Genomic DNA, 26,471 nt, shown 5'->3' with positions numbered 1-26,471 from the left:
GGTCGCCTCAACTCTAACCGAGCTTCTCCAAGACACATTGTGATGAACCTGTCCAAAGTCAAGACAAAAGAAAAGATTCTGCAAGCTGCCGGGAGTAAGCACCAGTTGACCTACAGGGGCAAATCCATCAGAGTGACCGCAGACTTCTCTAATGAAACTTTCCAAGCAAGAAGACAATGGTCATCTACCTTTAATCTACTTAAACAGAACAATTTCCAGCCCAGAATTCTGTACCCTGCTAAGCTAAGTTTCAAAATTGACGGAGAAATCAAATCATTTACGGATATACAAACATTGAGGAAATTCGCCACAACAAGACCAGCTCTACAGGAAATACTTCAACCTGTTCTGCACACTGACCACCACAATGGATCAGCAACAAAGTAAGAACTCAGAAATTAAAGGACAGAACCTAACCTCCACACTGATGCAAAACATAAAACTAAGCAATGGACTCTCACAAAATAAGACGAATAGAATACTACCACACTTATCAATTATCTCAATAAATGTTAATGGCTTGAATTCCCCACTGAAGAGACATAGATTGGTTGACTGAATTAAAAAACACAAGCCATCCATTTGCTGTCTGCAAGAAACACACCTGGCTTCAAAAGACAAAGCTCCGAGTCAAGGGTTGGAAGACAATTTTTCAGGCAAATGGAATTCAGAAGAAAAGAGGAGTTGCAATCTTATTTTCAGATACATGTGGATTGAAAGCAACTAAAGTCAAAAAAGACAAAGATGGTCACTTTATATTGGTCAAGGGAAAACTACAACAAGAAGACATTTCAATTCTAAATATCTATGCACCCAATTTAAATGCTCCCAGATTCTTGAAACAGACCTTACTCAGTCTGAGCAATATGATATCTGATAATACCATAATAACAGGGGACCTTAACACTCCTGTTATAGAGCTGGACAGATCCTCTAAACAGAAATTAAACAAGGATATAAGAGACTTAAATGAGACCCTAGAACAACTGTGCTTGATAGACGCATATAGAACACTCCATCCCAAAGATAAAGAATATACATTCTTCTCATCAACACATGGAACATTCTCCAAAATTGATCATATCCTGAGACACAAAACAAATACCAGCAGAATCAAAAGAATTGAAATTTTACCTTGTATCTTCTCAGACCATAAGGCACTAAAGGTGGAACTCAACTCTAACAAAAATGCGCGACCCCACCCAAAGGCATGGAAACTAAACAATCTTCTGTTGAATAACAGATGGGTGAAGGAAGAAATAAAACAGGAAATCATTAACTTCCTTGAGCATGACAACAATGAAGACACAAGCTACCAAAACCTGTGGGATACTGCAAGAGCAGTTTTGAGAGGAAAATTCATCGCTTTAGATGCCTACATTCGAAAAACAGAAAGAGAGCACATCAACAATCTCACAAGAGATGTTATGGAATTGGAAAAAGAAGAACAATCTAAGCCTAAACTCAGTAGAAGAAAAGAAATATCCAAAATCAAATCAGAGATCAATGAAATTGAAAACAAAAGAATCATTCAGAAAATTAATGAAACAAGGAGTTGGTTTTTTGAAAAAATAAATAAAATAGATAAACCATTGGCCAGACTAATGAGAAATAGAAAAGTAAAATCTCTAGTAACCTCAATCAGAAATGATAAAGGGGAAATAACAACTGATCCCACAGAGATACAAGAGATCATCTCTGAATACTACCAGAAACTCTATGCCCAGAAATTTGACAATGTGAAAGAAATGGATCAATATTTGGAATCACACCCTCTCCCTAGACTCAGCCAGGAAGAAATAGAGCTCCTGAACAGACCAATTTCAAGCACTGAGATCAAAGAAACAATAAAAAATCTTCCAACCAAAAAATGCCCTGGTCCAGATGGCTTCACTCCAGAATTCTATCAAACCTTCAAGGAAGAGCTTATTCCTGTACTGCAGAAATTATTCCAAAAAATTGAGGAAGAAGTAATCTTCCCCAACACATTCTATGAAGCAAACATCACCCTGATACCAAAACCAAGAAAAGACCCAAACAAAAAGGAGAATTTCAGACCAATCTCACTCATGAACATAGATGCAAAAATTCTCAACAAAACCCTAGCCAATAGATTACAGCTTATCATCAAAAAAGTCATTCATCATGATCAAGTAGGCTTCATCCCAGGGATGCAAGGCTGGTTTAACATACGCAAGTCTATAAACGTTATCCACCATATTAACAGAGGCAAAAATAAAGATCACATGATCCTCTCAATAGATGCAGAAAAAGCATTTGATAAAATCCAGCATCCTTTTCTGATTAGAACACTGAAGGGTATAGGCATTGGTCGCACATTTCTAAAACTGATTGAAGCTATCTATGACAAACCCACAGCCAATATTTTACTGAATGGAGTAAAACTGAAAGCTTTTCCTCTTAGAACTGGAACCAGACAAGGTTGTCCTCTGTCACCTTTACTATTCAACGTAGTGCTGGAAGTTCTAGCCAATACAATTAGGCAAGACAAAGAAATCAAGGGAATCCAAATGGGAGCAGAGTAGGTCAAACTCTCTCTCTTTGCTGACGACATGATCTTATACTTAGAGAACCCCAAAGACTCAACCACAAGACTCCTAGAAGTCATCAAAAAATATAGTAATGTTTCAGGATATAAAATCAATGTCCACAAGTCAGTAGCCTTTGTGTACAGTAATAACAGTCAGGATGAGAAGCTAATTAAGGACACAACTCCCTTCACCATAGTCTCAAAGAAAATGAAATAACCTAGGAATATACCTAACGAAGGAGGTGAAGGACCTCTATAAAGAAAACTATGAAATCCTCAGAAAGGAAATAGCAGAGGATATTAACAAATGGAAGAACATACCATGCTCATGGATGGGAAGAATCAACATTGTTAAAATGTCTATACTTCCCAAAGCAATCTACCTATTCAATGCCATTCCTATCAAAATACCAACATCGTACTTTCAAGATTTGGAAAAAATGATTCTGCGTTTTGTATGGAACCGGAAAAAACCCCGTATAGCTAAGGCAGTTCTCTGTAACAAAAATAAAGCTGGGGCCATCAGCATACCAGATTGTAGTCTGTACTACAAAGCCATAGTGCTCAAGACAGCATGGTACTGGCACAAAAACAGAGACATAGACACTTGGAATCGAATTGAAAACCAAGAAATGAAACTAACATTTTACAACCACCTAATCTTTGATAAACCAAACAACATACCTTGGGGGAAAGACTCCCTATTCAATAAATGGTGTTGGGAGAACTGGATGTCTGCATGTAAAAGACTGAAACTGGACCCACACCTTTCCCCACTCAAAAATTGATTCAAGATGGATAAAGGACTTAAACTTAAGGCAGGAAACAATAAAAATCCTCCAAGAAAGCATAGGAAAAACACTGGAAGATATTGGCCTGGGGAAAGACTTCATGAAGAAGACTGCCATGGCAATTGCACAACAACAAAAATAAACAAATGGGACTTCATTAAACTGAAAAGGTTCTGTACACCTAAGGAGACAATAACCAAAGCAAAGAGACAACCTACACAATGGGAAAGGATATTTGCATATTTTCAATCAGACAAAAGCTTGATAACTAGGATCTATAGAGAACTCAAATTAATCCACATGGAAAAAGCCAACAATCCCTTATATCAATGGGCAAGAGACATGAATAGAACTTTCTCTAAAGACGACAGACGAATGGCTAACAAACACATGAAAAAATGTTCATCATCTCTATATATTAGAGAAATGCAAATCAAAACAACCCTGAGATATCATCTAACCCCAGTGAGAATGGCCCACATCACAAAATCTCAAAACTGCAGATGCTGGCGTGGATGTGGAGAGAAGGGAACGCTTTTACACTGCTGGTGGGACTGCAAACTAGTACAACCTTTCTGGAAGGAAGTATGGAGAAACCTCAAAGCACTCAAGCTAGACCTCCCATTTGATCCTGCAATCCCATTACTGGGCATCTACCCAGAAGGAAAGAAATCCTTTTATCATAAGGACACTTGTAGTAGCTGTTTATTGCAGCTCAATTTACAATCGCCAAAATGTGGAAACAGCCTAAATGCCCACCAACCGAGGAATGGATTAACAAGCTGTGGTATATGTATACCATGGAATACTATTCAGCCATTAAAAAAATGGAGACTTTACATCCTTCGTATTAACCTGGATGGACGTGGAAGACATTATTCTTAGTAAAGCATCACAAGAATGGAGAAGCATGAATCCTATGTACTCAATTTTGATATGAGGACAATTAATGACAATTATGGTTATGGGGTGGGAAACAGAAAGAGGGAAAGAGGGAGGTGGGTGGGGCCTTGGTGTGTGTCACACTTTATGGGGGCAAGACATGATTGCAAGAGGGACTTTACCTATCAATTGCAATCAGTGTAACCTGGCTTATTGTACCCTCAATGAATCCCCAACAATAAAAAAATAATAAGAAGAATTAATAATTAACATTAGTTAGAATCTTTTACAACTTTAAATATATTATAAAATTCTCAAGATTTATAGAAAACCCCGTGAGTAGTATACTATTAGTATACTATTGTTTTTTCCTTTTTTTTTTTTTTTTGTGGAGACAGAGTCTCGGTAGAGTGCCATGGCATCACACAGCTAACAGCAACCTCCAACTCCTGGGCTTAAGCGATTCTCTTGCCTCAGCCTCCCGAGTAGCTGGGACTACAGGCGCCTGTCACAACGCCCAGCTATTTTTTGGTTTGCAGTTCAGCTGGGGCCGGGTTTGAACCCGCCACACTCGGTATATGGGGTCCGCGCCCTACCGACTGAGCCACACGCGCCGCCCTGTTTTTTCCATTTTATATATGAGGAACTAACACATAATTGGTTGGTAATTTTTCCACAGGCCCCTTCATAGGAAGTGATGGGATGTGATCCCAGGCGTTTTGATTTCAAAGTTTTTATTTTTTCTTACCAAACGATTACAGTAAATGTTAACCCCTAGTGCTGACCTGTAGATGTTTTCTGATGCTCACTCGTTTTAAGTCCTTTAGAGCTCTCCATTCTTTCCTTAGGTCTTTTATGTAGCCTGTTCATCACTGGCTGACAGCTTGGTCTGCACTGCCTCTGTCTGTACTATTAGAGAAGCTAAAATACTCTTGACTAAATGGTAGCTTAGTCTAGTACTGTTGTATGCATCTTACATTTCATGCTAGCATTCTTTTCTGAGTTGGGTGATATTTTGCTGTGATTTAGGAATAGTTCCTAGGATAATGTCATTTTGATCCATCTGCAAGTTTCTCTTTGGTAACCACCTTTGTTCATTCAATATTTTGAAATCCTTTTGAATTTGTTCAATTAATACAACTTTCTTCTTTGAGATTTTACTTTATTTATAGATGATGTTTTATAGGTAAAAAAGAATTAGAAAGATTTTACTTTGTGACTAGATCATACTCGAAAGTAAAAGGGAAAATTAGTGTCTTTTTTCAGTGTTAAAAACCTGCCAATCATTCATGACTTCAAAGTCAATAGATTGTGTCTGTGTCAACACTTTGCAACCTGGCTTTTTTTAAAACCCAAAATTGCTATCTTATTTGCATTTGAAATCATGTATATATGGTGAAAGTGATAACTATAAGTCTGCTTGCATTTTTGCTTTCTTTTTTTTTTGCAAGGCTAATTTTTAATATAAAAGGTAGTTGTAAGTTTAAAAACCAAAATTTTCAGCCAGGTGTAATGGCATATTCCTATAGTTCCCACTACTCGGGATGCTGAGTCTGGAGAAGGATCACTTGGTGCCAGGAGTTTTAGACCAACCTGGGCAACATATCAAGACCTCATCTCAAAAAAAAATAATTATTATTATTATTTTCTGATATTTTGCAAGACAATCTGATGTGAAAAGTGGTTGTTTCCTAGAATTTGATCAGAGATTCTAAAAGGATTTGCTTTGGAGGAAATTTGCTCTAGTTTACTACTAACTAAAATACATTATGAATGATATTTTTTACAAGGTTAAGAATAAGGAATATCAGTTCTTTATGAAAGGAGAGGGAATGAAGAGACCCAGCATATATAAAAAGAAAACTGGTTGTAGGGAATGATCTTTTATAGACAAAGTAAGCTATTTGGAATAAAAAAAAATGTGGGACTACTATAAAAAAATGAAAGATTAGGAAGATGATAAAGGAAAAAGGAGGAAAATAGAACATGAAAGGAATTAGCCTGTCAATCTGAAATGCTCTTTGAAAAGCACTTTGGTAGGAAGAACTGCATAGATGGACCACCCTCATAGAATACTTGTATTCTTGTTATTAAGTACTTTATTAGCACCTTTTTTTGTGATTGCATTATTGAAACATCCCTGGTGGTTAGTATAGTGCCTTTGCTGGTAGAATATACTAACTATTGAATGAATGTCGAAAGTGATATGAAATTATTAATGAAGTTATTAGAAATTTGTTTATAAATGTAGTGACAAAATCATTTTCTTGACTTAGAACCTTTTTTTTTTTGAAATTAATGATTTGCCTATGTTCCCATAACAAACACATTAAAGGAGTAGAGAGCATTTTTTCTTCTTTATAAAAAGTAATGGTCCTTAATACATTTGGATTTTTTCTGTCTTATTCAGGGAAACAGTGCTTCTTAGTCCTACGTCAGCAGCAGTTTAATGTCCAGGCTCTCGTGGCGGTGGGAGACCATGCAAGCAAGCAGATGGTTAAATTTGCTGCCAAGTAAGTAAGCAATTATATCCTGTTGTCAGAATAAACAATGGTGGGAACCAAGACTCCCAGGGGTTTGGACCATTTTCATACATTAACATCAATGCTTCGTTTGTTTAAAAATGTAGTTATTTAAATTGTCAGTTCAGTGTTTCTGAATACATTAAACTTACAAAAGAGAAAATATGGAGCACAGGCTTGAAATTCATTTAGAACTGCTGAAGCAGCACTCTCTATAGACAAGTCACATTTACTTTCAAGTAGAGTAACAAAAGGCCTGGCAGCCTCAACATAGCAGAGCCACTTTATTTTGTTGTGTTTGTTGAGCTTTATTTCCTCCCTCCCCAGTTTGAGATTTGCATATTGAGCAACAAGTTTCCTAACTGAGTAATAAAAGTATGTAAAATAAAAGAATATAGTTTTGTAAATTATTGTCTCCCTAAAGAAGTAAAATAAATGATGTGACCTGTTACAACTTTTAACTTTGACACCAAAAAGGTTTAGGGGGAAAAAGGTAAAATTTGCTTTTTCACGCCTCTGAAAGTCTTGCTGTCTGGCCTAGAGTTCTATAGAAGCATGTTGTTTATTTTAGCTTGAAAGGGACAGGATATAGAGATAGCAGTTTGGTTGTGCATGCTGTAGCTCTAAGGCAGGTGTCCTCAAACTTTTTAAACAGGGGGCCAATTCACTGTCCCTCAGACCGTTGGAGGACCAGACTATAGTTTAAAAAAAAAAAAACTATGAACAAATTCCTGTGTATACTGCACATATCTTTATTTTGAAGTAAAAAACAAAATGGGAACAAATACAATTCACAGTGCTTCATGTGGCCCGTGGGCCGCAGTTTGAGGACGCCTGCCTTAAGGTAATGAAAGAGGTTTTACTTAGTACTTGGTGATGTGGCTAGTTTTGTTTCATACTTTTCTCAACTTAATATGAATTTTATTTACACGATTATCTAAGAAGACAGGAAAACAGACAGTCTTTACATTTTAAGAAATAAAATAATTTCATGGGTATAAATGTTAAAGATGTTCAAAGTAAATGTTTTATTTTTCTACTTTTTTTTTTATTGTTTGGGATTCATTGAGGGTACAAAGAATTCGGTTACAATGATTGTATTTGTTAGGTAACATTCCTCTTGTAATTGTGTCCCACTCCCAAGAAGTGTGCCGTACACTGTGACCCCTCATCCCCCTTTCTCCTCCCCTCTCCCCAATCCCTCATTCCTCTACCCCCCCCCCAGATGATTTGTGTTAAATCTTCTACTGCCTTCATATTAGAATTGAGTACATTGGATTTTTCTTCTCCATTGTGATGCTTTAACTAAGAAAAATGTGTTCCACCTCCATCCAGGTTAATACAAAAGATGTAAAGTCTCCATCTTTTTTAATGGCTGAATAGTATTTCTTGGTATACATATACCACAGCTTGTTAATCCATTCCTGGGCTGGTGAGCATTTAGGTTGTTTCCGCGTTTTGGCGTTTATAAATTGAGCTGCGATAAACAGTCTATTGCAAATGTCCTTATGTTGAAATGATTTTTTTTCTTCTGGGTAGATGCCTAGTAATGGGATTCAGAATCAAATGGGCAGTCTAATTTGAATTCTTTGAGGATTCTCCATATGTCCTTCCAAAAAGATCATATTAGCTTATAGTCTTAGCACTTGGGAGACTGAGGCAGGTGGATTACCTGAGCTCATTGGTTTGAGACCAGCCTGAGCCAGTGCCAGAACTCATCTCTAAAAATAGTTGGGCATTGTGGTGGGCACCTGTAGTCCCAGCTACTTGGGAGGCTGAGGCAAGAGAATCGCTTGAGCCCAAGAGTTTGAGGTTGCTGTGAGCTATGACATCACAGCACTCTACTGGGGCAACAAAGTGAGACTGTCTCAAAAAAAATAAAAAAAACCTGCGAAAAGGTTGTATTAGTTTGCAGTACCACCAGCAGTGTAAAAGTGTTTTCTCCACATCCACGCTAGCACCTATGGCTTTGAGACTTTGTGATGTGGGGTTTTCTCAGTGGGATTAGGTGATATCTCAAGGTGGTTTTGTACTGATTCTTTTTTAATGTCTGCTCTTTAGATGTATGCTTTCAAAGATGGCTTAATGTAAATGAATTTTACAATTAGGAACTAGAAAATAATCTAATTTAACATTTGGGCCCTTCTTTATCCTCCAGCACGGTGATTTACATATAATGTATGTTCAAAAACTGGTTTTGGCATAGAGATTTATTTAGTCAAATTTAGTCTTAATATATCGTAACAATACCTGCTGCACTCAGGTTTAAAAACATCAGCGCCATCAATTATATCAACTCATGGATGAATTCAGTAGTGTTGATATCTACTATCTACTAGTGTGATAGCCCCACCTCTCCTTATCTCCCAGTCCTGCCCCCCAGAGATTGCCACTTTCATCTCTTCTATTTGTGTCTTCTGGGAATTAGCTGTGTGCATTTTCATCTGCTAGTCAGTGAAGGTTTGTGCTTGTGGGATACATTTGTCATCTAGCCTTTTAAGGTCCACGTGGATCCTGTAAAGTATAAGTGAGCTTTACACAGAAGGCTATAGGGTGTCCAACCTTTTTTCTTTTCTGTTGACACATCAGAAAAATGTCTTGGGCCACACATTAAATTCAGAAACACTAATGACAGCTGATGAGCATAAAACAGAGGTCCATACATACTTTTCATGATATCCAGCACCACAGATAAGCAAAACAGCCTTCAAATAATCTGCATGAACCCCACTGGCTGTAGGTTGAACACTCCGGATTCTATAAAAAGAAAAAAAAGATGGCCCTGGATAAACCACAGACATGCTGAATTCTATTAAATACAGTGTAGAGTACTGTGAAACAGTCAAGTTCAAATCAACAAATAACCTTTATGGTTTTTGTCTTTTTGTATATTAATTCGGTTCTGTAAACTAATACATGAAGCTGACACTTTTATGGAGAATATGTCTTTCCATTGAACTGCATTATTACCTCAATGTTACATTCCTAAAGAAGAGTTTAGTATAAAAGTCTTTAAAATCCCACTTATTCGTAGTATTAACTGAGGGGCATTTTACTGACAAGTGGATTGTTGATCCATGGGGTGTCTTTAGAAGTAGACATTTTAAAGTTGTGCACAAGTAAGTTTTTCTCATTATTTTAGATCTTTTTAGAAACTCCTGTGACTTAACTAAGTAACAGCAATATCCAGCTTCACAGCTGGAGGAGCTACTTCAAATGGTCTCCCAAACAGAACTTAGTTCACTAATGCCCCAGTAAAATATAAATCAAAGAAAGGCTTTCATCTGAATGAGATGACATAACGATGATCTTTTCTTTTAAACATGGAAATAATTTAGATAATTTAGCCTACGTTTTACAATTCCTGAAGTGGTGCTCAATCAAATTGCTTAGATGCAATTTAAGCATAACAATTAAGTTGTGACTTGAATTTTTTTTTTTATAGCAAAGAGTATGTAGCTATTTTTAGTCCCTTAAAAAAATGGATTTTATGTAGTTAGCAACCTGTGGAAAAAGTTTGAGTTGTTGCAAATTATAAAGCCTTTGACTGGTTATATACAAGTGAGTGGAGCCAATTTTATACAATAGGTTCAACATGTGGTACATAGATTATAATTACTTAACTTTTGGCACTTAAGTGTTAAGGAATTAGGCCTGGAGTTATTAAGAGTAGGTGTGGTAATGGCTTTTGCTACTTTTTAAAAAAGGAAAATTCTTATGGCTAAGACTCTGGTGAAAAATAACAGGTTTTTAATTTTTGTTTTGATTGATGATTTTATGCTCAGATGGGTCAATCAGCTTATCTTTTTTGATTTTAAACTGTACTTCTAAGGTGGTTCAGAAATCCTGATGATTCTTCGTATTGAAGTCTAAGGCAAATGTCCTTACTGACAGAAACCTAGCAGTATAATATTTATATTCAAAGTGCCAACTTTTAAAGAAAAATTAAGAACAGAAAATTTTTACTTTGACTTTTGTTACCTGCTCTATTCATAAATACATCAAATGAAGTAACGTAAATTCTAAAGAACTTTTATAACTTATTTAGGAAAAAGGTTTGGGGGTTTTTTTCTTTATCCTTTAAAATCATTTTTCTGAAAATGATCCTTACTGGCTAGGCTTAACATAAATAGTGTGTTTTATTTTAAATGGGTGTGCATTGACTCCACTGTGAAGACAAAAATAAAGGTAGTTTTTATACATATCTTTTTTTTTTTTTTTTGTAGAGACAGAGTCTCACTGTACCGCCCTCGGGTAGAGTGCCATGGCGTCACACGGCTCACAGCAACCTCCAGCTCTTGGGCTTACATGATTCTCTTGCCTCAGCCTCCCTAGTAGCTGGGACTACAGGCGCCTGCCACAACGCCCGGCTATTTTTTTGTTGCAGTTTGGCCGGGGCTGGGTTTGAACCCACCACCCTCGGTATATGGGGCCGGCGCCCTACTCACTGAGCCACAGGCGCCGCCCTATACATATCTTTTTGCAGTCGCCTGTTCTGGCAGCACTGGTTGATGGACTGACACTTAGATAAAACAGTACTCTAAGGTGTATGGTTATTGTTGAATCATAATAACAAAAAGAAATTCCTCTACTTTATATTAACAGATGAAGAGTTTTTAATCATTTTTTTTTTTTTTTTGTAGAGACAGAGTCTCACTTTATGGCCCTCGCTAGAGTGCCGTGGCCTCACACAGCTCACAGCAACCTCCAACTCCTGGGCTTAAGCGATTCTCCTGCCTCAGCCTCCCAAGTAGCTGGGACTACAGGCACCCGCCACAACGCCCGGCTATTTTTTGGTTGCAGTTTGGCCGGGGCCGGGTTTGAATCCGCCACCCTCAGTATATGGGGCCGGTGCCTTACTGACTGAGCCACAGGCGCTGCCCAGATGAAGAGTTTTTATAACCAGTTATGGTCCTACTGTATTCCCTACTGTTGTCATTATTATTGTTATTCACTAACTACATTCATTATTATCATACCATAGTGCAAAAACCTTAAGTTCATGTGGATGTTCTGTGTTTTTAAGCATGGAGGATAATTCAATTTTCTGATGTGGTACTAGAATGAAAGTAATTATTTACTACAATTTTTTAAACATTTGAGAGTATAAAGTCTTCTGTTTATCTCTCCAAATGAGCTTCTTAAGATATTTGACTTGAGAATTCTTTTGCCTCTTTTTTAGCATGTACTTGAGGGATAATGTTTCATTTGCTCCTTCCTAAAGTCCATACCTACTAAAAGTTTCTTTTTCAAAGCTAATTTCTCACTTCCAACCTTGTCCAATATTAATTCTTCCTGCTGGTTCCCACACTAGAATGTTATCTTTAACGATTTACCAGTATATACTCTGCAAATTAGGCAGATTCTCCGTGCCTGCAATGACCTCTCTTACTTTAATTCTTATTTTAAAGACATTGGCTTTATTCATTAAATCCTCATTCTTTGTCACTTAGCTTAAGCCTGTATCTTTTGTGATTTTCGTTGATTGGTTTCTCTATTCATTTCTTAGGGATCCACATACATACTTTTAAGATGCTGGGATTTTTTTCTTTATAATTTTTTAAATTTTAGTATACATTTTGATGATAATCTTAGTTATATAAGAGCATTATTCCATATCATCTTAAAAGACCAATCTATAAAGGAAAAATGCAGTGCTTCCATTAGCATTTACTGTCATATTTACAGTTAAGCTCCTGCCACCCAAAGCCAAATGATATCCCTGTTCTGTACAAATGAAGGTTTAACCATATTTTGAATAGAGACACATGCTAAACAAGTCAGATTACTAGGTGGTACTGAATAATTAAGTACTCAAAATTCAAGAAGCCCATACCATTCAGGCACATGTGTGAAATCCAATTTTTGTCTGTACAGGGTAGCACATCACTAATGGTATAATAGTTCACACACAAGGAAAAATGTTTCTACTTCTAGTAGTAGATATCAGATTAGATATTTGACACAAATTTAAGTTAACAATGCTACATTATTAACTTTCACTTGAGCATGATAGTTTTATAAAATGATCAGCTGATTATTTAAATTGTCATTCTTTAATTGCTCTTTGTAGAATTTTGGTTAATTATGAGGTTTAAATATCCAAAACCTACCTTAAAGTTAATATTTTACATAACTGAACAACTCTTCACATTAGTATTGAAATCTAAATATAGAACTGGCTCTGAGGCAGCAAGCATTATAAATGTCAGCAGTTTTTTTTGTTGTTGTTTTTTTTTGTAGAGACAGAGTCTCACTTTATGGCCCTCGGTAGAGTGCCATGGCCTCACACAGCTCACAGCAACCTCCAACTCCTGGGCTTAAGCGATTCTCTTGCCTCAGCCTCCCGAGTAGCTGGGACTACAGGCGCCCGCCACAACGCCCGGCTATTTTTTGGTTGCAGTTTGGCCGGGGCCGGGTTTGAACCTGCCACCGTTGGTATATGGGGCCGGCGCCTTACCTACTGAGCCACAGGCACCGCCCTAAATGTCAGCAGTTTTAATGAAATTGTAAGTAATTTATTAATTTGAATTTTGTTTTTATTTTACTTAAAAATGTATTTTGATTTTAAAGTTAAGAGTAATAACCATAAGCGTTTATGCTAGCATGTTCTGTATATGTGGGTATTTAAGTAACATGATAAAACTATTTTAAGTGATTACTGAGAGCCACTAACATTTTTTATTCCACTTAAGAGAGCCTATAGTAGTTTCAGAAGGATGGGGAACCTATAGCCTCAGGGCCACAGTTGATCCCCCAAATATCACAGAACAAATCGCTTTATTGAAAGGATTTGTTCTGTAAAATTTACATTTGGTCAAGGGGCCCCACTGAGGGATCCAGAAGGCCACCAGCGACCCCCAAGGCTGCAGGTTCCCCCTCCCTGTGGTAGTGCATACTTCTCACGACACTTGTCTTAGACTCAAAATTCTTGGGGTTTTAGTGAAGAAAAACGAGTTCATAAAATAAGTCATTCTAGAACTACTATCAGGAGTGTCCCACCAGTAGCCCACAGGCCGCACACTGATTTTGTGAGGACTTTTTTTTTTTTAGAGATAGAGTCTCACTTTGTCACCCTTGGTAGAGTGCCGTCACAGCTCACAGCAACCTCCAAGTCCTGGGCTTAGGCTATTCTCTTGCCTCAGCCTCCTGAGTAGCTGGAACTATAGGTGCCTGCCACAACGCCCGGCTATTTTTTATTGTTTTTGTTGCAGTTTGGCTGGGGCTGGGCTTGAACCCGCCACCCTTGGTATATGGGGCCGGTGCCCTACCCACTGAGCTACAGGCACCACCCAGACTTTTTTTTTTTTAAACTGTGGTGTTAGACACCCCAAAAGTATGCATGGATCTTTTCTTTGCTAATCAGCTTTCATTGGTGTTTGTGTGTTTATTGACTGTCCCAAGATAATTCTTATCCTTCCAGTGTGCAGCAGAAAAGAAAAGGGTTGAACGTACCTGAATTTATTCAAAGTGCCAGTGGAAAGCTGGGTGTAACAGAGGTCCAGAGAACCCAGAGACTTGGCTTCTTGCTAACTAGTGACAGAGTCTCCCATTGGCTAGGCTCTACCCAGACTCCTTTGAACTCGTTCCTCAACTAAGCTTTACTCTTTGACTTTTTGTTCATCTCTACCTGGTTCAATTCGAGTAAGACTCCTGCCAAGTCACTTTAACCAGACCAACCCCCCTCTCATATCTGATCACCCACCTAGTCTAATCAGGTTCTTCAGCCTCTACTGTACCCCAGATGATGTCTAATCATGCTGGCCTGCTTTCAGCAGGAATCCTGTTAGGTCTTTTTAGCCAGAATCCCCTCTTACCCCTAATGCTACCCTCCTACTCCTGGCTATAAATTCCCACTTGTCTGTGCTATAGTAGGAGTTGACCCAGTTCTGTACTTAGAGCTCTTTTTCCCTATTGCAACAATCTTTAACTACTATTCATAAATTATGTACTGTTAGTTTGTATTACTTCATTCTTTAGAGCGAAGACTCCTCTTTAAACATTCATTATGCCTGAGAAATGCAAAAGTCGGATCTAGTGTGATACTAATTCACTGTAAATTGAAGGAAGTACTATAAACAAAACTTATGCTTGCCTTATAATTGAAACATTTTTATTATCAAGAGTTAAGTTCATTATTTTTTAAAGTACTTACCTAATTTTTGTTTCTTAGATGCTATTTTACTTTATTTTTATTTTACTTTTTTTTTTTTTTTTGAGACAGAGTCTATGTCACCCTCGGTAGAGTGCTGTGATATCCACAGCAACTCTTGGGCTTAAGCAATTCTCTTGCCTCAGCCTACCAAGTAGCTGGGACTACGGGTGCCTGCTCAACGCCTAGCTATTTTTTTTTTTTTTAATTGTTGGGGATTCATTGAGGATGCAATAAGCCAGTTACACTGATTGCAATTGTTAGGTAAAGTCCCTCTTGCAATCATGTCTTGCCCCCATAAAGTGTGACACACACTAAGGCCCCACCCTCCTCCCTCCATCCCTCTTTCTGCTTCCCCCCCCCATAAACTTAATTGTCATTAATTGTCCTCATATCAAGATTGAGTACATAGGATTCATGCTTCTCCATTTTTGTGATGCTTTACTAAGAATAATGTCTTCCACTTCCATCCAGGTTAATACGAAGGATGTAAAGTCTCCATTTTTTTTAATAGCTGAATAGTATTCCATGGTATACATATACCACAGCTTGTTAATCCATTCCTGGGTTGGTGGGCATTTAGGCTGTTTCCACATTTTGGCAATGGTAAATTGAGCTGCCATAAACAGTCTAGTACAAGTGTCCTTATGATAAAAGGATTTTTTTCCTTCTGGGTAGATGCCCAGTAATGGGATTGCAAGATCGAATGGGAGGTCTAGGTTGAGTGCTTTGAGGTTTCTCCATACTTCCTTCCAGAAAGGTTGTACTAGTTTGCAGTCCCACCAGCAGTGTAAAAGTGTTCCCTTCTCTCCACATCCACGCCAGCATCTGCAGTTTTGAGATTTTGTGATGTGGGCCATTCTCACTGGGGTTAGATGATATCTCAGGGTTGTTTTGATTTGCATTTCTCTAATATATAGAGATGATGAACATTTTTTCAAATGTTTGTTAGCCATTCGTCTGTCATCTTTAGAGAAAGTTCTATTCATGTCTCTTGCCCATTGATATAAGGGATTGTTGGCTTTTTTCATGTGGATTAATTTGAGTTCTCTATAGATCCTGGTTATCAAGCTTTTGTCTGATTGAAAATATGCAAATATCCTTTCCCATTGTGTAGGTTGTCTCTTTGCTTTGGTTATTGTGTCCTTAGCTGTACAGAAGCTTTTCAGTTTAATGAAGTCCCATTTGTTTATTTTTGATGTTGTTGCAATTGCCATGGCAGTCTTCTTCATGAAGTCTTCCCCCAGGCCAATATCTTCCAGTGTTTTTCCTATGCTTTCTTTGAGGATTTTTATTGTTTCATGCCTTAAATTTAAGTCCTTTATCCATCTTGAATCAATTTTTGTGAGTGGGGAAAGGTGTGGGTCCAGTTTCAGTCTTTTACATGTAGACATCCAGTTCTCCCAACACCATTTATTGAATAGGGAGTCTTTCCCCCAAGGTAAGTTCTTGTTTGGTTTATCAAAGATTAGGTGGTTGTAAGATGTTAGTTTCATTTCTTGGTGTTCAATTCGATTCCAAGTGTCTATGTCTCTGTTTTTGTGCCAGTACCATGCTGTCTTGACCACTATGGCTTTGTAGTACAGACTAAAATCTGGTATGCTGACGCCCCCAGCTTTATTTTTGTTACTAAGAACTGCCTTAGCTATACGGGGTTTTTTCCGGTTCCATACAAAACGCAGAATCATTTTTTCCAAATCTTGAAAGTACGATGTAGGTACTTTGATAGGAATGGCATGGAATAGGTAGATAGCTTTGGGAAGTATAGACATTTTAACAATGTTGATTCTTCCCATCCATGAGCGTGGTATGTTCTTCCATTTGTTAATATCCTCTGCTATTTCCTTTCTGAGGATTTCATAGTTTTCTTTATAGAGGTCCTTCACCGCCTTCGTTAGGTATATTCCTAGGTATTTCATTTTCTTTGAAACTATGGTGAAGGGAGTTGTGTCCTTAATTAGCTTCTCATCTTGACTGTTATTGGTGTATACAAAGGCTACTGACTTGTGGACATTGATTTTATATCCTGAAACATTACTGTATTTTTTGATGACTTCTAGGAGTCTTGTGGTTGAGTCTTTGGGGTTCTCTAAGTATAAGATCATGTCGTCAGCAAAGAGGGAGAGTTTGACCTCCTCTGCTCCCATTTGGATTCCCTTGATTTCCTTGTCTTGCTTAATTGTATTGGCTAGAACTTCCAGCACTACGTTGAATAGTAAAGGTGACAGAGGACAACCTTGTCTGGTTCCAGTTCTAAGAGGAAAAGCTTTCAGTTTTACTCCATTCAGTAAAATATTGGCTGTGGGTTTGTCATAGATAGCTTCAATCAGTTTTAGAAATGTGCCACCTATGCCTATACTCTTCAGTGTTCTAATTAGAAAAGGATGCTGGATTTTATCAAATGCTTTTTCTGCATCTATTGAGAGGATCATGTGATCTTTATTTTTGCCTCTGTTAATATGGTGGATAACGTTTATAGACTTGCGTATGTTAAACCAGCCTTGCATCCCTGGGATGAAGCCTACTTGATCATGATGAATGACTTTTTTGATGATAAGCTGTAATCTATTGGCTAGGATTTTGTTGAGAATTTTTGCATCTATGTTCATGAGCGAGATTGGTCTGAAATTCTCCTTTTTGTTTGGGTCTTTTCCTGGTTTTGGTATCAGGGTGATGTTTGCTTCATAGAATGAGTTGGGGAAGATTCCTTCTTCCTCAGTTTTTTGGAATAATTTCTGCAGTACAGGAATGAGCTCTTCCTTGAAGGTTTGATAGAATTCTGGAGTGAAGCCATCTGGACCAGGGCATTTTTTAGTTGGAAGCTTTTTTATTGTTTCTTTGATCTCAGTGCTTGAAATTGGTCTGTTCAGGAGCTCTATTTCTTCCTGGCTAAGTCTAGGGAGAGGGTGTGATTCCAAATATTGATCCATTTCCCTCACATTGTCAAATTTCTGGGCATAGAGTTTCTTGTAGTATTCAGAGATGATCTCTTGTATCTCTGTGGGATCAGTTGTTATTTCCCCTTTATCGTTTCTGATTGAGGTTATTAGAGATTTTACTTTTCTATTTCTAGTTAGTCTGGCTAATGGTTTATCTATTTTATTTACTTTTTCAAAAAACCAACTCCTTGTTTCATTAATTTTCTGAATGATTCTTTTGTTTTCAATTTCATTGATCTCTGATTTGATTTTGGATATTTCTTTTCTTCTACTGAGTTTAGGCTTAGATTGTTCTTCTTTTTCCAATTCCATAAGATCTCTTGTGAGAATGTTGATGTGCTCTCTTTCTGTTTTTCGAATGTAGGCATCTAAAGCGATGAATTTTCCTCTCAAAACTGCTTTTGCAGTATCCCACAGGTTTTGGTAGCTTGTGTCTTCATTGTTGTCATGCTCAAGGAAGTTAATGATTTCCTGTTTTATTTCTTCCTGCACCCATCTGTTATTCAACAGAAGATTGTTTAATTTCCATGCCTTTGGGTGGGCTTGAGCATTTTTGTTAGAGTTGACTTCCACCTTTAGTGCCTTATGGTCTGAAAAGATACAAGGTAAAATTTCAATTCTTTTGACTCTGTTGATATTTGTTTTGTGTCCCAGGATATGATCAATTTTGGAGAATGTTCCATGGGGTGATGAGAAGAATGTATATTCTTTATCTTTGGGATGGAGTGTTCTATATGCATCTATCAAGCATAGTTGTTCTAGGGTCTCATTTAAATCTCTTACATCTTTGTTTAATTTCTGTTTAGAGGATCTGTCCAGCTCTGTAAGAGGTGTGTTAAAGTCCCCTGTTATGATGGTATTATCAGATATCATATTGCTCAGACTGAGTAAGGTCTGCTTCAAGAATCTGGGAGCATTTAAATTGGGTGCATAAATATTTAGAATGGAAATGTCTTCTTGTTGTAGTTTTCCCTTGACCAATATAAAGTGACCATCTTTGTCTTTTTTGACTTTAGTTGCTTTCAATCCACATGTATCTGAAAATAAGATTGCAACTCCTCTTTTCTTCTGAATTCCGTTTGCCTGAAAAATTGTCTTCCAACCCTTGACTCGGAGCTTTAATTTTCTTTTGAGGCCAGGTGTGTTTCTTGCAGACAGCAAATGGATGGCTTGTGTTTTTTAATCCAGTCAGCCAATCTATGTCTCTTCAGTGGGGAATTCAAGCCATTAATATTTATTGAGATAATTGATAAGTGTGGTAGTATTCTATTCGTCTTATTTGGTGAGAGTCCATTGCTTAGTTTTATCTTTTGCATCAGTGTGGAGGTTAGGTTCTGTCCTTTGATTTCTGAGTTCTTACTTTGCTGCTGATCCATTGTGGTGGTCAATGTGCAGAACAGGTTGAGGTATTTCCTGTAGAGCTGGTCTTGTTGTGGCGAATTTCCTCAATTATTGTATATCCGTAAATGATTTGATTTCTCCGTCAATTCTGAAGCTTAGCTTAGCAGGGTACAGAATTCTGGGCTGAAAATTGTTCTGTTTAAGTAGGTTAAAGGTAGATGACCATTGTCTTCTTGCTTGGAAAGTTTCATTAGAGAAGTCTGCGGTAACTCTGATAGATTTGCCCCTGTAGGTCAACTGGCGCTTACTCCTGGCAGCTTGCAGAATCTTTTCTTTTGTCTTGACTTTGGACAGGTTCATCACAATGTGTCTTGGAGAAGCTCGGTTAGAGTTGAGGCGACCTGGGGTCCGATATCCCTCTGAAAGCACTGTGTCAGACTCTTTGGTGATGTTTGGGAAATTTTCTTTTATAATATTCTCTAGTATGGCTTCCATTCCTCTGGGGCATTCTTCTTCCCCTTCTGGAATTCCTATAACTCGTATGTTGGAACGCTTCATAAAGTCCCATAATTCTGACAGTGAACGTTCTGCTTTCTCTCTCTTCTTTTCTGCCTCTTTTACTGTCTGAGTTATCTCAAGAACTTTGTCTTCTACCTCTGAAATTCTTTCTTCTGCATGGTCTAACCTGTTGCTGATACTTTCCATTGTATCTTTAAGTTCCCTAATTGACTGTTTCAGTTCCTTCAGGTCTGCTATATCCTTTTTATATTCTTCATATCGTTCATCTCTTATTTGATTCTGTTTTTGGATTTCCTTTTGGTTATTTTCCACTTTATTAGCAATTTCCTTCATTGTTTCCATCATTTCTTTCATTGTTTTCAACATGTGTATTCTAAATTCCCTTTCTGTCATTCCTAACATTTCTATACTGGTGGAATCATCTGCAGTAGCTACCTCATGGTCCCTTGGTGGGGTTATTCTAGACTGGTTCTTCATGTTGCCTGGAGTTTTCTGCTGATTCTTCCTCATGAGTGATTTCTTTTATCTGTTTCCTTGCCCTAATTTTCCTTTCACTTCCTCTTGCTCTTTAAGTTCTTGTGCCTGTGGACTAAGGGTTACAGGACCAGAAGGGTGAGAAGGTTGAAGAGCAAAAAAAGGGGATGAAAGAAAGGAGGACCGAGTGATAAGAAAAAAAGAAAGATAGAGAAAGGAGAGGGGGTGGGTATAAGGAATATTGACAAAAAGAAGAGAGGCACAGAAAGAGGGAGACAGGGCAATATAGGTGTACAGTAGGGTACTTTGACACAACCTTAAAAAAAACCCCACCTTCTGGGGGTGCCCAGTTGCTTGGTTCCCTTGAGGTCAGCAGCTCTTTGCTAACCTGATCAGACACAGTACCCCACCTCCACCAAGTAGAGAGGAAAGACAAAAATGCTATAAATCAAACCAAAAGAAGCAAACAGAAAACTTTACGGGGATAAAATTGGGTGAAAAACCAAATTATATCGGTAGAAACACTAGCAAAAATGAAGTTGAAGTTATTAAAAAAGGCAGCAATGGGAAATTATAATTAAACTAGGAAAATTGAGAAAGAAAAAGGGATCTGTGTGGAAAAGATTGAAATTAAAAAAAGAAAAGAACATCGGCAACGTCAAAATAAACAAACAAAAAAAACAACCAAACCAAAAAAAAAAGAAGAAAAAAATACACAACCAAAAACAAAGCAGTTTGTATATGTTATTGAATATTGTCTGGGCAACACGTGGTCTTCTGGGGTATGAGATGTTAGTCACAGTTCTCATACAACTGGAGGCTGCTGATTTCTCAAACCCCAGCAGGTAGACACCCTAAATCTCTCTTCAGCCTACTTAAAAGGCACTTTGAACTTGTAAACTTGCTGAGCAGAAGCTTTCCCAGCTTTCTCGCTGGAATCGCTGCTGAAGTGGCTATCCACTTACTCAGTGTGCCAAAACCGGTCTCACTCTGCCCCTGAGGGTTAGGGCTGCAAGGCGGCTCAAACCCCACCCTTAGGCTACTTGGTGGCTGGGTTACCAGCTCCCACCCGTTTCTAGCTCTGCGACCCTGAGGGCAGAGCTTGCCGGGGCAGATCACTGACAATGGATCCGTGTGACCCACCGCCAAACACTATTAGCTCCGTCTGGCTCAGCGGCTCAGACTGGGGCCCTAGACAAGGGCCAAAGTTCTCCGCACTCCCGCTCAGGCCTTCCCCAAGGCAGTTCAACTCAGTGCCAAGTCCAAGGACATCAAAACAGTTCACAGGTAAGGCCTTTCTGGTTTGCAGTCTCGCTGCTACTGAACTTACAGTTGTGGGCGGGTTTAGACGGATTGAACACACGCGACCACTTGCCGGTTTTCCACTGTTTTAGTCCTCCTCTTGGGGTCCAGAAGTCTCTCGCTGACTCCCTGTATCTTCATAGGAGTGATGATAGGCAGTTCCCACCAGCCAGAGATGCCTGGAGTCCTATCTCCCCAGACTCATGGTGCTCAGATGCAAGGAAGCTGTTACTCGGCTGCCATCTTGCTCCGCCTCCTCCTAGCTATTTTTTTGTTGCAGTTGTCATTGCTGTTTGGCCCAGGCCGGGTTCGAACTGCCAGCCTGGGTGTATGTGGCTGGTGCCCTACCCACTGAGCTATGGGCACCGCCCTTAGATGCTAGTTTAACTGGCAAATTAGTATGGTTTCTTATGTTTGGATATTTTGTAATTCTCTGTCTCAGTGAATTATACACTTAATTTACGACAGACATTGAAGCATTTTATGTTGGTACATTATTTGAAGAACTGTGGTGTAGCAGCATTATGGCCTACCTCTTTTCTAATTGGCCATTTATTAAGATTTAAAAATTGGGAAGATTTAAAAATTATTAACTTGAATGTGGGCAGTTATGTAGATCCATGAGTACATTTCTCATTGAGTATAGTAAGCTTCAATGAATTATCTCTGACAACTAGAAAGGTAACAGATTTGTTGCCAGTTTTGCTGAAATTGTTTAATAGTTAATAGTTTTTTTAGGGCGGTGCCTGTGGCTCAGTGGGTAGGGTGTTGACCCCATATACCAAGGATGGGTGGTTCGAACCCAGACCTGGCCAGCTAAAACAGCAATAAGAATTGCAACAAAAAATAGCCAGGCTTTGTGACGGGTGCCTGTAGTTGCAGCTACTCAGGAGGCTGAGACAAGAGAATCGCTTAAGGTTGCTGTGAGCTATGACAGCACAGCACTCTACTGAGGGAGACAAAGTGGGACTCTGTCTCAAAAAAAAAATAGTTTTTTAATAGTTAACTTTAATATTTAACTTTCTGTAAGTATTAAAATTTTAATAATTTGTTTTTATTGATATTAGAATATGTAAATATCCAAATGGGAAAACTATTAAAGTAGATAGTGTCTCTTTCACTATTACTGATTTTTGTTTGTTTGTTTTGGGGAAAGGAGAATAAATTGAAATACTTTAGAAAAATATGAGTTTATAATTGCCCCCAAATTATAATTTTGTTCATTAGCAGGGCTCTATTAATTGCCAAGCTTCTTTCTACTATTAGCAAGTAATGACATATACTAATATATAGGATTTCTTATGTATTTTAGACCTTTATTGTGCCTAGTATAATAAAGTATCTCACAGGGCTTAAATCTGTGGTACCTAAAACAATGCAAAATAAAAGCCAATAAACACGATTCTTAGAAAGATTTTTCTGCTCACCTTCCATAATTACCTTGGGTATGTCAAATAAATTATGTGAATAATGATGGGATATTCTTCAATAACCTCTGTAACAGGTACCATATGTTTTTGTCATGAAAGATTATGGGGAAAAGCCCCTTCTACTCCCACACAGTTCTTATTGCATATGAAGTATTATTATTATTTTTTTTTTTTGGTAGAGACAGAGTCTCACTTTATGGCCCTCAATAGAGTGCCATGGCTTCACACAGCTCACAGCAACCTCCAACTTCTGGGCTTAAGCAGTTCTCTTGCCTCAGCCTCCCGAGTAGCTGGGACTACAGGCGCCCGCCACAACGCCCGGCTATTTTTTTGGTTGCAGTTTGGCCAGGGCCGGGTTTGAACCTGCCACCCTTGGTATATGGGGCCGGCGCCCTACCGAATGAACCACAGGCGCTGCCCCTGAAGTATTATTTTTAATTTGAGTGACTTAGTCTATACTAAAATTCAGTATATGCCAGGCACGGTGACTCATGCCTGTAATCCTGACACTCTAGGGGACTGAGGCAGAAAGATCGCTTGAACTCAGGAGTTAGAGACCAGCCTGAGCAAGAATAAGACCCTGTCTCTACAAAAAATAGAAAAATTAAGAAGGAAGTTGAAATGTGAAATGTTAAGTGTTTTGACAAAGTTCTCTTTGGGGTTCATATGCCAGTCACCTTTCATCCTGCCTCTCTGAGATAATGGAATGATGTTAGTTCAAAGCCATCTGTGATAAAGCTCTACCTAGAATGCAACCTGTTACGTAGCCCCCAAGTTATTGAGAGTCAAAACTGGAGGGGAAAAAAGTTTGTTTTAAAAACTAGACCGTAGGCCAGGCATTGTGTGTCATGCCTATAATCCTGGCACTCTGGGAGGCCACGGTGGGAAGATCACTTGAGCTCAGTAGTTTGAGACCAGCCTGAGCAAGTGCGAAACCCCAACCGTACTAAAAATAGAAAAATTAGCCAGGCGCTATTGCTATTCAGAGGCTGAAGCAGAAGGATCACTTGAACCCAAGAGTTTGGGGTTGCTGTGAGCTAGGCTAACGCCACAGCACTGTAGCCTGGGCAGTAGAGCCAGACTTTGGCTGAGGCAAGAGAATCGCTTAGCCCAGGAGTTGGAGGTTGCTGTGAGCTGTGTGAGGCCATGGCACTCTACCGAGGGCCATAAAGTGAGACTCTGTCTCTACAAAAAATAAAATAAAATAAAATAAAAAAATAAATAAATAAAATTTAAAAAAAGATAAAAACAAAAATGTAGAACTGATTATAAAGTAACAAAAAAGATGTTTAAGTTTGAGTTATAAATTCATACTAAAAACAATTTCAAAGGAAGAGTTTTAGAAAATTTTAGTCATTAGTAACACTAATGAGTTGGCTTCTTCTACCATGCAGCAATAGTTATCTTCCTAAGGAATCACCCCATTGTTAAAAGAGCCCTATAAAACTAATGGGGGAAAAGAGTTAAAGCATAGAGAGTTTCATGTTCACAGTAACAGTATTTTTCCTGAATGATTTCAGTAATAAAAAATTTGATAGTTACAAAAAGAAACCTAACCACCCCTAGGCAGATCTAACAATTAATTGCATCTACTTTTGCATAAGCCTTTTACCCCCCTTATCAGCTCTTCCATTAACACAATACATCTTACGCATTCTTAACACTATCATTGTTGTGAGAAATAAGGCACAAAGTCACTCAGCAAAGCAGCTATGTAGTGTATGCAATTGGTGTGGAAAATGAGACCAAAGCCTCAGAATTTAGAATAAGGATTTATCCTTTTCTACGATTCTGTTTTCAGGAAGGAAATAAAAGGATTTGGCTGGATAGATGACTTATACTGTTCATTAACACATCAAATTACAGGCTCTTTGGTAGATACTTGTACAAACTAAAATCCTGTCCTAGAATTACTGTCTTTAGCAAGGGAAAAGAGATCTTGGTACATCTGAGTATGGGTGTCCTGTTGTAGAGTGATTCTCTTATAATATACTATCAATTCTGCTGTTGTGTGACTATGCATTTCTGATAAAACTCACCATACTATGCAAAATTGTGTAGTAGAAACCAGAGTGTTTAGGGAGAAAATGAGGCAAATGGCTTTACACTCAAAAACTTTATCATGTGGAGAAAGGAGAACTCTTATGTTATGTACTGTTAATGGAAATGTAAATTAGTATAGCCACTATGGGAAACAGTATGGAGGTTCCTTTAAAAATTAAAAGTAGGCCGGCACCTGTGGCTCAAAGGGGTAGGGTGCCAGCCCCATATGCCAGAAGTAGCAGGTTCAAACCCAGCCCTAGCCAAAAAAACTACAAAAATAAATAAATAAATAAAAATTAAAAGTAAAACTACCGTGTGATCTAGCAATCCCACTATGGGGTAAATATCCAAAGGAAATGAAATCAGAATGTTTATGAGATGTCTATTGCAACACTATTTATAATAGCCAAGATACAAAATCAACCAAGTATCAATGAATGGGTAAAGAAAATATAGATATGCAGTGGGATACTGTTCAGCCATAAAAAAGAATGAAATCCTGTCATTTCTTGTCTGTGCAACTCAACACAAATGAATAACACCTAATTGGTCCATTTGCGTTGAACTGAGTGACCCAGGGAGGCCAACACGAGCAGGCACTCTGCATGGAGAGACAAGGGTGAGACTCTGGCTTTTATTGAAATCTCAGGCATGAGAAAATATAGTACAATTCACAGCTTCAAAGGTTTAAAAAACAAGTAGTTTAGCTGTATGATTGAACTCTAGAAACACATTCTGTTTACTGTACTTCTGTCTTGCCTTAATCTTATCACTGCTAATATATGACTTAGGGCTGAGACAGTATGCTGTGTCTAGTGAGTGTTGTTTTTAGTCTCAGGGCCAGCAGTGCTGGCTTTATCCTAGATCACTCTGTCCCTAGTGCCTAGCACTTTGAACCCTGTGTTTTATCCTATATGCACAATATGGATGAACCTAGAGGGCATTGTGCTAAGAGAAATAAGCTAAGCACAGAAAGACAAATCCTGCATGTTCTCACTCACGTGGAAGCTAAAAAAATTGATCTCATAGAAGTAGAGTAGAATAGTTACTGGGAGAAGAGGAGGGTAGAGATTGGTCAGTGGGTATAAAATACAGTGGGTATGAAATACATTCTGGTGTTCTCTTGCATAGTAGGTTGACTATTTTTAACAGTATTACGTATTTCAAAATAGCTAGAAGAGAGAATTTTGAATGTTCTCACAATAAAGAAGCGATAAATGTTTGAGGTAATGAATACCCTAATTTGGCTTCTTTTTTTTTTATTTGAAGGAGAGTCTCTGTGGCCCCGGGTATAGTGCTGTGGCATCTTTATAGGTCACAGCAACCTCAAACTATTGGGCTTAAGAGATTCTCTTGCCTCAGCTTCTTGAGTAGCTGGGATTACAGGCGCCCTCCACAAAACCCAGCTAATTTCTCTATTTTTCTTAGAGACAGGGTCTCACTCTTTCTCAGCCTGGTCTCAAGCTTCTGAACTCAAGTGATTTCCTGCCCTGGCCTCCTAGAGTGCTAAGAATACAGGCTTGAG

General features: G+C 38.3%; 1 protein-coding gene across 1 annotated transcript in view; it reads left to right on the top strand.

Annotated features, from left to right (window-relative positions):
- Positions 1 to 26,471, top strand: part of DARS1 (aspartyl-tRNA synthetase 1) — a 93,579-nt gene that overhangs the window by 18,540 nt on the left and 48,568 nt on the right. The window contains exon 4 of the mRNA XM_053596306.1: positions 6,635 to 6,737. Within this exon, the coding sequence (XP_053452281.1) occupies positions 6,635 to 6,737 (103 nt within the window). The remainder of the gene's footprint in view (positions 1 to 6,634; positions 6,738 to 26,471) is intronic.

Source organism: Nycticebus coucang, chromosome 7 (genome assembly GCF_027406575.1).
Source record: "Nycticebus coucang isolate mNycCou1 chromosome 7, mNycCou1.pri, whole genome shotgun sequence".
NCBI classification, from domain to species: Eukaryota; Metazoa; Chordata; class Mammalia; order Primates; family Lorisidae; genus Nycticebus; species Nycticebus coucang.
The sequence above is the reverse complement of the archived record's forward strand: the minus strand, read 5'-3'. Positions and strand labels throughout refer to the sequence as shown.